This window comes from Myodes glareolus, chromosome 15, assembly GCF_982192425.1.
Source record: "Myodes glareolus chromosome 15, mMyoGla1.1, whole genome shotgun sequence".
NCBI classification, from domain to species: domain Eukaryota; kingdom Metazoa; phylum Chordata; class Mammalia; order Rodentia; family Cricetidae; genus Myodes; species Myodes glareolus.
The window spans coordinates 47108805-47122493 of NC_142040.1; the positions used below are offsets into that span (position 1 = coordinate 47108805).

General features: G+C 39.5%; 1 protein-coding gene across 1 annotated transcript; it reads right to left on the reverse strand.

Annotated features, from left to right (window-relative positions):
* Window positions 1-529: 529 nt before the first annotated feature.
* Window positions 530-11892, reverse strand: Fbxo4 (F-box protein 4). Its single transcript, XM_048428474.3, has 7 exons — window positions 11667-11892; window positions 10507-10742; window positions 8863-9083; window positions 6131-6206; window positions 5858-6030; window positions 3144-3319; window positions 530-1091 (listed from the first exon to the last, which is right to left on the reverse strand). Exons 1-7 carry the CDS (start codon window positions 11847-11849, stop codon window positions 1002-1004), a joined length of 1155 nt encoding a protein of 384 aa, XP_048284431.3. The 5' UTR covers window positions 11850-11892; the 3' UTR covers window positions 530-1001.
* Window positions 11893-13689: the final 1797 nt, after the last annotated feature.

Here is a 13689-nt window from a genome sequence, read left to right on the forward strand (position 1 = left end):
TGAAAGTCACCTGAATATTTAGAAAGACTATGACCATATGTATGTTCCACACTTTCTCCACACACAAAAGAATATATTTAAATACAGAACCATATAGCAACATTTATATTTCTTTCACTATTATTTTAAAATTCCCCAGTTCCGACACGTGGTAGGCCATTTCCTCTGCAAAACACAAGCACCTGGTAAGGCAGTATAACATGTAAATCTCTGGGATATTTTCTTCATGAGTCAGGATTCAGGACTCACATGTTCAAAATTATTTGAACACAACAACTTCCAGGAAAAACTAATTTCCACTGAAGCAATAACAGATAAAACATAATATTCTTTCTTTTCTCTCAAAAAAGAACAGAAGTTTGGGCCATATTAATGCAGTTCTGAAATTTTCATAACTAGTGTCTCTATTGAGAATAGGTTAAAACCTTTTTTTCCCATAACCAGTTAACGAGTCCCTGAAAAGATGCTATAAAAAGCTCTTTGTCATCAGGGCAAACTTGAAGAACGAGGTCACTGTCAACACCAGAGGCACCATGCCTAGCTGTTTATTTACTTCATCCCCTAAATCACACTGATGGGAGTTTAGTGAGCCATAACAGAGTCCACGAAACTGACTTTTAGAAGTTATTACTGTGTAAATGTGTGTTTCTTCATGAGCATATCCATGCTCATATATGCATACATGCCACTGCGTACATGTAGAGATCAGAGGACAACTTTTCCTGTTTCAAAACAGAGAAACTGCCAGGAATGAGAGAACCACAACTTTTTTTTAGAATTTAATATTTTCAAAAAGACAGAAAATATAAAAGTTATCAAAAATATGAGAGTTCATTTCGGGGAAAAGTAGTAGGATTGAATGTGCAGCTGATTTATGGTAGAGTCAGAACCATGGCATCTACAGCTGTCCAGTGTGAAGCCCTCCCACAGAAAGGCAGGAACAGGATGGATGAGAAACACCTAAGTCCTGCCCTGCGGCTTCCCAAGGTCCAAAGGGAACATCATTTTGCGCGCTTAGATTCTACTTCCTCAAGAATCCACTCAATGCCATTCAAAAAGCCAGTCAGAGTTTCAGCCTCCATATCCTGGACCTGTGAGCGGATGAGAGGATGCTGTCAGTTCAAAGCAGAATCCTAAAGAGTGGCATTTCTCTAGACATTATTTTTTGAAGAGCTAAAATAAAGTGACCCGAACAAAGACTAAGTTCTGCAAGCACTGTCACTGGGAGCAATCATGCAAATAAGTGGTCTCTAATGTCTTCAGTGTTTTTCTTATTCCCTAGGATTCAGCTCTAGAAATGGGAGGGACAGGCTTCTTGCACATTTCTCCACAGGATCTACTTTAAAAACTAAAACTCAGCCCCAAAGCTACAGAGAAACCCTGTCTTGAAAAGCAAAACAAAACAAAACAAACAAAAAACTAACTAAAACACTCTTTAATGAACCTAACCAGTAAACTAGTAAATGTGACATACTGCAAAGCTAACCAGACCCGAATGGACCTAACAGACATTAGAGAACATTTTATCCAAAAGCTTGAGAATATACACTTTTTTCCAACATAGATTAGAACATTCTTTAGAATAGACATTATTTTAGACCACAAAATCTTTAACAATGGTAAAAATGAAGTAGAAAAAATCATAAGTATTTTTATGATTAAATGCAGAATAAAACTAGAAATAACAACAACAAAAAGTTAGAAATGGGCAAATACATAGACTTAACATGCTATTAAACAAACAATGGGCCAATGGATAAATTAGAAAGTCAAATAAAAACAGGGAAAATGTACCAAATATATGGGATACAGTAAACACAGTACAAAAAGGCAAATTGGAGCAACAAATACCTATATTGAAACATGCACACACACGCACGTGTACACATACACACACACAACTTCAGAAGTAGGGCATACTTGGAACCCCAGCCCCAGTAAATAAATAAGATTTCAAACACACAAGCTAACAATGTATCTCAGGGGCTTAGGGAAATCAGGGCAAAACAAACACCATAGATGAGATGTGAAGAAACAACCAAGAAAATGGTAGAAATAAATAAAATCATGATTTTAAAATCACAAAGGAAAACAGGTTTTTTTTCCTGGATTTTAAACAGAATCAACACATCTTTAAGTAGATTGGGGAAAAAAGGAAGATCTTTAGTACCAGCACTTGGGAGGCAGAGGCAGGTGGATCTCTGTGAGTTCAAAACCAGCCTGATCTACATAGCAAGTGCCAGGATAGCCAGAGCTACACAGAGAGGCTCTGTCTCAAAAGTAATAATAATAATAATAATAATAATAATAATAATAATAATAATAATAATAAAAGATGCAAATAAAAAACAATAGACCAATAGAGACTCTTACAAACAATTTATCTGTGGTGTTTCATGCCAACTATCATTTGAAAAAAGATCTTATTATTCAAATAAAATTTAAAGCACTATCCTATGAGATGAGGTGTACATTTTCTGTGGTGGTGGGCACCAAACCTTTGGGTCTCCTGTATTTTGGGTAGGTACTTCACCACTGAGCAACATCCTCACCCCAACGACCTGTATTTTAACATGAGGAATGCTACTCATCCTAAGATTCAAAAGCATGCACACTGGTGCTGAGAAAGCACAGGAGTGGGGTCCTTTAGAGTGGCAGTTCATTTAAAAAACAAATGCTATCATTCTAATTGTGTCCCCTAAAGTTCTGGGTGTCAGAAACTTGACCCCACCCCACACTGCTGTTAGGGAGCAGTGAAACTTTCAAGAAGTGGTGACTTCTGGGAGGTCACTTGGGATGTTCCTTGAAGGTCATCCTGGGGTTTCAGTCCCATCCTCTTTCTCTTCCTCCTTTGCTCTAAGACAGAGGTTTCCTCTATCACGTGTTCATAGTATGATGATCTGCCTTGTCACAACCTCAGAATCAAGACGGTCAACTGATCATGAACTAAAACATTAAAAACTGAGAGAATATATGCCCTTTTTCCTTTTTTAAGTTATTGTCGTAGCTATTTTGTTACCATAAAAGAAAGCTCAAAAGGACACATACATGCAAGCATACATGTACACCTGTGTAAATAAAATCATACAATAGAAAGTACACTAAAAATCAATTCTTTGTCATCAAAGCAGTTAGGACCTTACCATCCATGGGTGGTTTAGAAGGCTGAGACGTAGCTCATGAGCTAAATAAAAACAGGGCATTCTTTTTACACCCGCTTGAGAAGTACAAGATAAAACCAGCAGTGGTCTTCCTGAAGATCCAAAGGCTGGATCTGTCATGGCCATAATACGAGAAAATTCATCTTGCCATTCATGTCCTAAGGAATTTAAGTTAAAATATGCAATTTGCATTACTATATAAATAATTATACTTAAAAATAGAACACAAAGGAATTAAAATTTTTACCAGAATTTAAATACAATAAGCTGTCTTTATTTCTGAGATTTATTTATTGTTCTGTCAAAAAATTATATTAAACTGTCTTTCAAAGATAGAAACTTTGATAATGCCATAAAGAAATACTACAACATGTGGTAAACAAAATCCCAGGCCATTCCCCAATAATCTTAGACTATAGATACGAGCCACTGTTTCTTTTTCTGCCTAAGAACTTTCCGATTTAACGCTAGGCATTTTATTTAGAAAAGCAGTTAGAGACAGAGATAAAGAAGACAGACTCTTAGAAGTAGGCATGTGTCTTTGACTGTAGGTCCATTAACATATTGGTTAGAGTCAAACTAGTCTGTCACTGGTTTGGCCTCTATTGCTATAGTTAGTGTCAACACAGAGGATTCAAATTCTCTGCAGTTAGGTATGACAGGTATGATACACTTGTAATACTTACAAACAGAAGAATGAGGCAGAGTAAATGTCATAAGTTCAAGGCCAGCCCAGGCTACATAGTGAGGTCCAGGCTCAGATTTTTAGGAGGGGATGCCCCTGAGCATGAACAGTGGAAGAAGTGTTCTTGGTGACTACAGAATTCTGCCCTGTACTGGTAGAAAGGTCTTCTAGGAAAACATCCTCCCCCTCCACAGAATCAGAAAACAAAAGAATACTTGCTTCAAACTCGATTCCTACCTCTGTGCTCAGGCGGAAAGCATTTATTTCTACACTTCTCTCAGGAGCAGTCAATCTCTGCCGGAATAAGCGGCAGCAGCAATTTCTCATCCTATCACTGTTGATAGAAAGCTAAGGCTTCATTTGAGAAAAAGATATAGAAAATAGGGCTCCTCTCACCGGAATAGCAGCAGATCAAGATATGCCTCTTTGACAAAAGACCAGAGGTCTCCTATCCTACCACTAAGCTCGTCATGGAAATCTAGCTGAACTTTATGGGGAAAAAAAATCAGTAAGTAGGTATAGATTATTTCTGTAGTCTATGTTTTCACTGATTTATTATCCATCATGCATTGATGTGGGATGCCCCTCTCTGTATCCTGTGAATATGTTGTATTACCATTGGTTAATAAAGAAGCTATTTTGGTCTATGGCAGGGAGGGTATAGCTAGAATGGAAATCGTAGCAGAGAGACAGGTGAAAAGAAAGTGGAGTCAGGGAGATGCCAGCAGTCGCTGGAGGAGTAAGGTGCCAGAACATTACCGGTAAGCCACAGAGCACAAGGCTATACACAGATTATTAGAAATAAGCTAATTTATATATAAGAGCTAGTCAGAAAGAAGCCTGAGCCACTGGCCAGGCAATTACAGTTAGTATCAAGCCTCTGAGTGATGACTTATAAGCAGCTGTGGATCGGACTGGTGGGCGGGAGAGGAACAGATCCAGTGGCACCAGACAGGACAGGGAAATGACCTCCAGCTACAATGCTTGGGATTGAGTCTGAGGCCTCAGTTATGAACCAGGCTAATACCCTACCTTTTCTACTATTTTACAGGGGGCTATTGGGACCAATCTGGAAGACTAGATAAAAGCAAGCTCTCTATCAGTTTTAGCTCTCAGTCATATCTCCACCCGCAAATACAGTGTCTGACCTCTACAACTATTGTTTGATGAACAAATCAATCTAATTTATTCTGCTTCTAATTTTTCCTTTTACAGATAGCCACATAATAACAGATAATAATTTATTATTATCTTATGAATAATTTATCCAGGATTTCTAAGTATAATTGCCTCCAGGACTTAACAGATTGGCAGAGAAATAAATTCACTGTAAATTAAAATCAATATATTAAATAACTATGACATATGTATCATGAGCATATTATATACAAGCAATATGCATAATAAATCACTTATTGTATAGCTATATTTTATCTTGTACACAAAGGATTGGGAGGAAGTTATAATTCTGGTTCAAGATTCAATGACAGCAATGTCATACCAAAACAATGTCAGTGACAATTATTCAGAGTATATGGAGAGTGTTATGAACCCACTGATTTAATTAACTTAACTTTAATCTACACAACTAACATCCTATCCCCACACCTCTCTACAGTATGGGTAAGAATAAACCAGTAAATTTTCTGTTATCTATATAAATTATTTGAATATATCAGAGGCAGAGAAAGCATCAGTAATTTTAAAATGTCAGCTATATAAAAATATGCCTATAGAATCAAGCTTAGGCACATAAGTCCTGATATCAGGACTCCGTGGTGCTTACAGAAACCAGATGTCCGAGATAATGGGCAACATCTATGGATCACAGTGTGGCATGCTAGGAAGTTCCCATGGAGTCCTAACACTAACACTAGTGATAGTAATGGCCAGAAAATCACAGTGGCAAAAATCTAACTGTTGTGGTATTGTGGTGCTGTAAAAATATGATTATTTATTTTGCAAAGAATGCGGTAGTAGCACCTTGGAGAAGAAATATAAGAATGCTTACGCTTATGAGCTTCGGCGTTTGCCACATAGATGAAGCCATCTACAACCTCACACACCTTCTGAATCTGTGGAATCACACTATAGCGGCTTCCGTGCTCGTTGCCTTCACTCTGTAGGCTGAACATCTTGTTCACGGTGCTTGTGTGCTCCTCCCTTGCTCTGTCTCTCTCCTTTCTGCAAGAAGAAAATACACACGGATATGAGAAAAAGACATGACACAGGTTCCATCCCTCGGCGATAACTGTTCCGCTGCTGATGTTTCAGGCAGCCTTACCTGGTAGTCGAATATAATATCAGGATGTTGAATTTATGTTGATTGCTCAACTGAAAATTGACTCCAGATCCAATACCTACATGAGAAAGTCGGTTATACAAACAAGCCAATAATAAAAAAACACTTCAAAATTTCACTGAAAGATTATGCAGTGAAATCAAAAAGGAAGAAAAGTAGCAACTTACATACAACTTGGGAATAAACTGCCATACTTGTGATGAGGAGAACAAGTTGTATGAACTTTGGCAGCACAGATACAGAGCGAACTGAGTGCATCCTGACTTTCCAGCCTCCAGGCCACATGACAAGCATCACAGCTGGGGCATGGCAACTACTTCTATTTATCCTCAACGTTGACTCCTATTCATATTTTACATTTCCACTGGTCTTATAACCCATGTATATATTCAGTGGAGACCCCCTTCTTCCCCTCTGAGAAACTGTCCACAAACATGATTTGCAGCATTAGAAATGCCGTAGAAACTAAGCCAGAACAGCAGATGCTGAAATTTGGAATTAGAGCGATGTGGATTGGAATCCTAAGCTTGCCACGAAAATGAAATAACCTATACTTCCTAAAGATTCCTGTGAGGATTGCCTGAGGTCTAATATTGGATACCCTTAGGTTGCTAACTATTGGCTTCTTGTTTCTGTGTGTCTTAGTCACCCAACACTGTTGCCACCCCTTTCCTGGCCTCTTCTGTTTCGTTGGTGGTGGGGGTTTTGTTAATGACCAATGTATTTTTTGGCCTCCTGGAAACATCCTGGTTCCATAGCTCTAGTTCTTGCTAGAAACCTGTCCCCTCACATCTGTCCACTTCTCTCTGTGCCCATTCTCCATTTAGTAAATATTAACAACCTGTAATTTCTTTCAACCAGTCTTCTAAATTCTCTTGCTTTAACGAGCCTTTCCTGCAACAGCAGATACTTTACTTAATGATACATAGCTAAGGGTTTCTCTTCTCTACAAAGCCATGGGCCTCCAAATATACAAACAAATTGACATCGTCTGTTCCCACTTAACTCATTAGTGACTACTCTAGCCTTTCATTCCCAAAACTCTTGACTTCTACTTAAATAAGGTATGTTACATCACACCGTTCTAAGCCTACCTTGTATAGATTTGGACTTATGGGTACTATGTAAAATATAACTATCCCAAGTCACATGATCCTCTAGCCTTCAGCCATGTGATTCCATAAAAAGCACATGGAAAGAGAACCAGACATTTCTGCTTTGTTTTTACCTGTTTAATTTCCAGAAATTATCCATTCAACACACCTCACTGGAGTCCAGCTTATTATGCAACCCATATTGCTCTCTGAGCCGGTAGACTGGCATTTTCAAACAATCACTTAAGTCACTGTAAGGAGAATGTAATTGCCATTTCACAACTGTCGAATTTCCTCGTATCTTCTGGCTTCTTCTGAAGGGTTGCCTGAAACTGGCCTGCCGTAGGCAATACTTGTCTTGCCACAGACTCCCAGTTATCAGAATTGCTTATTTCCTCATACCCTAGAGTGAAGAAGTGGGCTGATCTCTCTACTTCCAATGACTTGTCCAAACCATTACTCAAGAGCCATCTGGAATAGTTCCCTCTGAAAAAGACACCATTCAGCTGGAGAGCAGTCTCTTCGCCCTCAGCTTTGCATCATGATCATCCCTTCCCCTATTGCAGACTTCGGCATGCAGCTCACTACCCTTCTCTCTAGCCTCCTAAACTTCCAAGTGAAGTCTTGATCCTCTCAGCCCTCTGATGAAATTTCTTCAACAGCTCCCACATACTTATGCTTCCTATGTGTTGTTGTTGTTATTGTTTACCGCCCATCTTTAAGTACTTTCTTTTATAAGTTACCTTAGTCATGGTGTTTTTGTCATAACAGTAGAAAAGTAACTAACACACACACACACACATACACACACACACACGTTAAATGAATGGCTTGCAGATTATGTGTCCAGATCAGAGCAAGATCTGAAGAAATTAAATTAAATCTGCTCTTCCTAGATTTATAGACACTTCAGAACTTTGTGCTTTTATCCTTCTTGTTTTAAGAGAATACAGTTAATACTGATGAGTCTTAGTCTTCAATGTACAACCTTCTTTGATTCTTATGTTTCTGTTCAAAAACTAACTGATCATATTCTAATTACCTCAATACTTGTCTGTAGCCTCACTTAGAGCCACTTTCTCCATGGAAGAGCAAGATTTGTTCTAAATCTCTGAATATACACCATGTAGTGAGTAAAACACACCTTACATTGCATTGCTACTCCTGTTTATGACACTTTCTCACCTCACCAAAAGGTCACATACTGTTTTGTTGATTGTTTTCTGTTTATTTGTTTGCTTTTTGTTGTTTTTTTTTGTAGAGGGGAGGTGATTAGTTCTTTTTTAAAAAAATCTCAACATGTCTAAAAAATATTAACAAACAGATGTTCAATGGCTTTTCTTGACAAATTGTTCTTATTGTAAACATGATATGGACTATTAAAGCACAATAACTTATGTTAACATATTAAATTCTAAGTTATACAAATTTGAGAAATTAAGAAAAATATACTTCTTATATTAACTTTTTTTCCACTTAGTGGGACCAGGGAGTTCATTCACCAATTTCTGTATTTCATTACAAGTTTTAATTTTAGAAATGCCCATCTTTTAACACTAACATCAAGTTCCTAGCGCTAGAATTACTATGTATTGTATATTAACATGAAAATTAAATTACCATCAATCTGTCTATGAGGCAAACCAGCAGTTGGGCAAAGTTCCTCAGAAGACATCAAACTCAACACCAAAGATGTGTTCAATTCTTCCAAACCTGGTCCAAACATAGCAAATCGGGGTTCACTCTGAATGATCAAGGAGTGTAAGAAAGAGGTAACAGCTCCGTACACAGGACGGCTGGCTTTCGAGGCTCCTCTCGTATACGGACAACACATTTTATAACTGCAGAAAATTGTCAGAATTAGAAAATAAAACAGAAAACATTTAACTTTTGTTCATTTGAGAATATATCACTGATTGAGTCCTTGCAAGGCATAGTAATATCGAGATCATAGTTTCCACCCTCCCAGACAGTTGATGAGAGGCACCGTTATAACATGTGTGCAGAGTGGCACGGCAGGGAAAAACCGAGCTAGACAGTGGGAGTAATCATGACGTTACAGAACCCTGCTAGACAGTGGGAGTAATCATGACGCTACAGAGCCCTGCTAGACAGCGGGAGTAATCATGACGCTACAGAACCCTGCTAGACAGCGGGAGTAATCATGATACAGAACCCTCCCCGAGGAAGATGTTCTTTACCTTCTTATCTTTTATTTAGTTCCTTTCATGAAACACCAATATTTGTTTAAATAGCTGAAACTAATTATATAGAAGAGGAACTGTTCTCTTCCTGAGAAAGATTTTTATCCCTCATTCTAGAATATGTGGCAATGTTTGGACAACTTTATCTTCACATCTGCGGAAGAGGAGGCTGTGCTACCAGCACCCACTTAGCAGAACCAGAGATGCTACCATACATTCTTCAATTTCCGGGATAGTCCCCTACAACTGCTCCAGATGTCACTAATGTCAAGATTGAGAGTCCTCACAATAAAGACAGACTACAGATATTTAGCGTTAAATCCCAGAAATTTTAAAATATCACTAAAGCTACTCATATCAAACTTCTTAAACACTCCTCTCATAGTCTCCAAAGCAACAATTCATTCACAACACTAAATAAATACACAGAGAGGACCAAATATACCTCATTGAAAAATAGTAAAATAAAAGCCATGTGAAAGAAACTATGACGGCTCAGTAGGTAAATGTCGCCAAGCCCGACGAGCTGAGTTTGATCCCAGGGACCCATATGGTGGAAGGAGAGAATGGATTCACAAAGGTCATCCTCTGACCTCCCTAAGTACCATAGCATGTATGTCTACCCACACAAACACATAATAAATAATAAATAAAAGTAATTTTTAAAAAAACCTCAAAAATGGTTTTCTTCCCAGTCAAAAAGAATTGTTTTCTGATCTCTGGACAATTTTTTTTTCTGGTTATGGCATTTATAAGCATTTATAATTTAACAAAACAAAACATATTAGATAGATTATGAGAATTTTAAGAAATGTCTTCTTTCTTGCCAACTGTATCACATATAATTAATTGAAAACTGGTTGGTCACCACAGGGAAATAACAAGAGGTTAAAGCTGTAAGGGTCTTATGAAAAAAGTCCATTAGCTCAACCCATAACTTTTTTAAAGGGGCCATTTAGACAAATTCCATGCAGCAACGTCGTAGCAGTGTTAGAACTAACGTGGACTACTTAGTGTAAAATTTAGCATCTCCTGCTAATTCACAGAAATTGATACTTACACCTTCATGTAATCAAAACACATACTGTTGGTGACTTCAGAGACGGGCTTTTTTAAGATCTCTAGATCCGGAAGGGACTTCCAATCAACAGAAGACCAAGAAGGGAGGTCCCGCAAGAGAAAATATCTCCAGAGGATTGGGTCTCTCACGGTTTCATTCCAGTAACGATCTGTACTTCCCAACTGGCACAGATCGTGGGGTGAAAGGAACGACAAAATGTACAGCTGTACATCGATCTGAAACAGAGGCAACAGCTCGTAAGAGAGGGAGCGCGGCTGAGATAACCAGCAAGGAACTGCTCTCTTAAAGGGCAACTGAGCGCGTCATTCTTCATACTACTAAGTCTATTTATTTTCCTTCCATCCAGAGGGAAATCAAAACTCAACATTTTAATTCCTAACACATATGAAACACTCTTGAAAGTTCAAGACCTCGTCTTTCTATTTTTCAAGCAAAATAACAGCTTCCATATTTTTCTTTCTGTGGGTATTTGGATATACCGGCTAATAATTTCTTTCTCAGAATAAACGTGTATCGGGTGGAAATTTTTCTGATTTTTAACCACTAGATCAAATGAAAGTGTGTGACTCTGTCATCTGAATTTCTCTATACAGCCTATTAATCATTTCAAAGGACACAGGTAAGAAGCCTGGGGAGTTTTCATTTGGAATGAATGTCAGTGGAACACACCAATAATCCAACTGAGATAAAAGAATTGTAATAATCAACAATGTATGATCTCTTCATTTTCTGATGTTTCTCTGAAACTTTAATATGCACTCTTCTTGTGATCTGTTCTAACCTGGGGTCCTTGTAACTTCGTTTATTTTTCAATTACGTGGTAGTTTTGTCGTTTAAGGCGCATGAAACTTGCTTGCTCCAGGCGATCCCCTAACTGGAATACACGGAGCCTGGGACTGATGATAGGATGTGCAGAACAGAGACAGAGGGATGCTTTCCCAAGCTAACCCGTTTCCTTATTTCCTATTTGGACCGCTGACAATCTGTGGGCGATCTCGCTGGTCACTAGTGTGAGACGTGGGGCGACCCTGGCTGGCTGGGGGGGACACCAAGAGTCAACGTCCAGGCGACTCTGGGCACCGTCCTTCCAGGCGAGCACACACCCGGAAGTGGCTGGCCTGCGCTCTGGGCTGGCTTACCGGCAGCCGCGTCAGCGCGCTGGTCTCCTCCTCCGCCTCCTCCCGGGAGACCGTCCGCGCCGCCCGCTCCTTGCCCACCGAGTGCCAGAAGGTCCTCCAGCCGCTCAGGATGGCGGCCTCCAGGCGGCTCCAGTCGCTGGCGGGCAGCGGCGAGCCGGCTCCGCGGGGCTCGCTTCCAGCCATGGCCGCCGTCGCCGCGCGACGAAGCCGGGCGCACCCGCTTGCTGGCCGCTCGGCCTCCGTCTCTGCCTCCGCCCGCCGCGCTGGGCCGCCCCGGGCTGACCTGCTGGGCGCGGTTCTGGGCACAAGTCCGCGTCAACCATTGCTCACCCACTCACTCGTGCTGGTCACCACAGCCAGCTCTTACACTACTGCTGGGAACCCTCTGGCCTCGGAATGACTGTCCCCTCTGCCCTACCTCCTTACCCCCAGACTATACTATAACACACACACACACACACACACACACACACACAAGATCCCCGGCTCCATTCACTGCAAGAACCTGGGAATGATGGTTTGTTGAATAGCTACCCTTTTCTGTGATATTGGTCCTAATTACACTTGCTTCTCCTTAAGAATTAGGTATTAGTGGACTGTGTGTGTGCATCTGCGTTTTGGAATCACCAATTTACCAATTTCTTGGAGCTTCGTATAAACTGAGCCTACGGAGACTATCAGCAGGCCGCGGAACTGAAATTCTCCAAGAAACCATATCTGTATTAAAGATATTGCAGGATATGTGACCTTGACTGACTAGCACATCCTGCTTTGGAGAGAGTCTTGTAGCTGGAGAGTCAAAACTGCCGCAGGAACGTCCTTTAATAGCGCTTTACCTTCAATCTCTGAGTTCAGTCTAACCTTGTCAGGAATATTAGGTAAAACATGTGGTTAGTAAGTTAGCAAATATCTAGCCTTTACAAATGTTTTAAGATTTTAATTTAACTATAGGTATGTGAGCATTTGCATGAATCGCAGGTTCCTGCAGAGGCCAGAGACACATCTCCTGGGGCTGGAACTTGCAGTTGTGTGCCACACACTCAGGTTCGTGTAAGAACAGTACAAGCTCTGAATTGCTGAGCCGTCATCTCTCCAGCCCCCTTTACCTATCTTAAAGTAAATAACGCAACATCTGAAATTCAGAGAAATTCAGAGTTACCCAATTTTATCTAGGCTGGGTACATAATGCTGCCATCAATGTAGGTGGTATATGTATTTGATATATGACCTTTGTTCATGTGAACTGCTTCTGCAACTCAGTCTGCCATTCAAGGTAACTTGAGTAGTCTCTGGCTGTGGCCACTCATATTTTGTTTACATAAGACTTGTTATTTTGCCTCAAAAAAGCCCAATCATTAGGTACTTCATACCAAAATGGTGTCTTAGGTTCACTACAAAAAATTAAGTACACTAAAAATTTGTTCAATGATCGATGGAAGAAAATTTGATAGGAAGACAGAATGTGATATTCTTAAAAGCAACTAGTGAATTTTGTCTTTCGGAAGCCATGTCTATTCTGCTCACTTTAATCTTAATTTAAAAGACATTTAAGAAAAAGAGGTAGACAATATATAGCACTGGATATGGTTCCTTTAGGAAAGACACTTGGTAGCATGTATCAGTTATTTTCAAATAGACTATCTCAATCTTAAATTACTGTCAACCAGTAAGTGCTTACCACTCCAAGATACCCAGCTATATTGTTTTTGTGAAAACATTTAAATTTTATGATCTGCATATACAATTGGTTTCTCTATTGTCAAAATGTTCTCTTATATCTAATCCATAGGATGTTTAAAAATTAATCCCATTTTTTAATCCTCAAAGTAGAAGGTAAGATCCACATCTTTATAAACATTAAACCTTTAAAGAACACACTAGGCTACCAGAAATAGTTGCTAGTATATAAATATTAAAACAATGGAGACTTAATAATATATGGTGCCTGGAACAGTACTTACTGCTCAGTGGTAGACCATAAATGCTTTTCAGTAGGGCCCATCATTCAGAAAGCAGTAGCTGA

What these genes read in the sequence shown, in the direction of transcription:
- Fbxo4 (XM_048428474.3), bottom strand. Translation starts at nt 11,849, where the DNA reads ATGGCTGGAAGCGAGCCCCGCGGAGCCGGCTCGCCGCTGCCCGCCAGC. An exon ending in AAACGCCGAAGCTCATAAGC is followed by an intron (nt 3,320 to 5,857) that starts GTAAGCATTCTT and finishes TAAATTCCTTAG; the next exon opens with GACATGAATGGCAAGATGAA. An exon ending in TTCTAAACCACCCATGGATG is followed by an intron (nt 1,092 to 3,143) that starts GTAAGGTCCTAA and finishes ATCCGCTCACAG; the next exon opens with GTCCAGGATATGGAGGCTGA.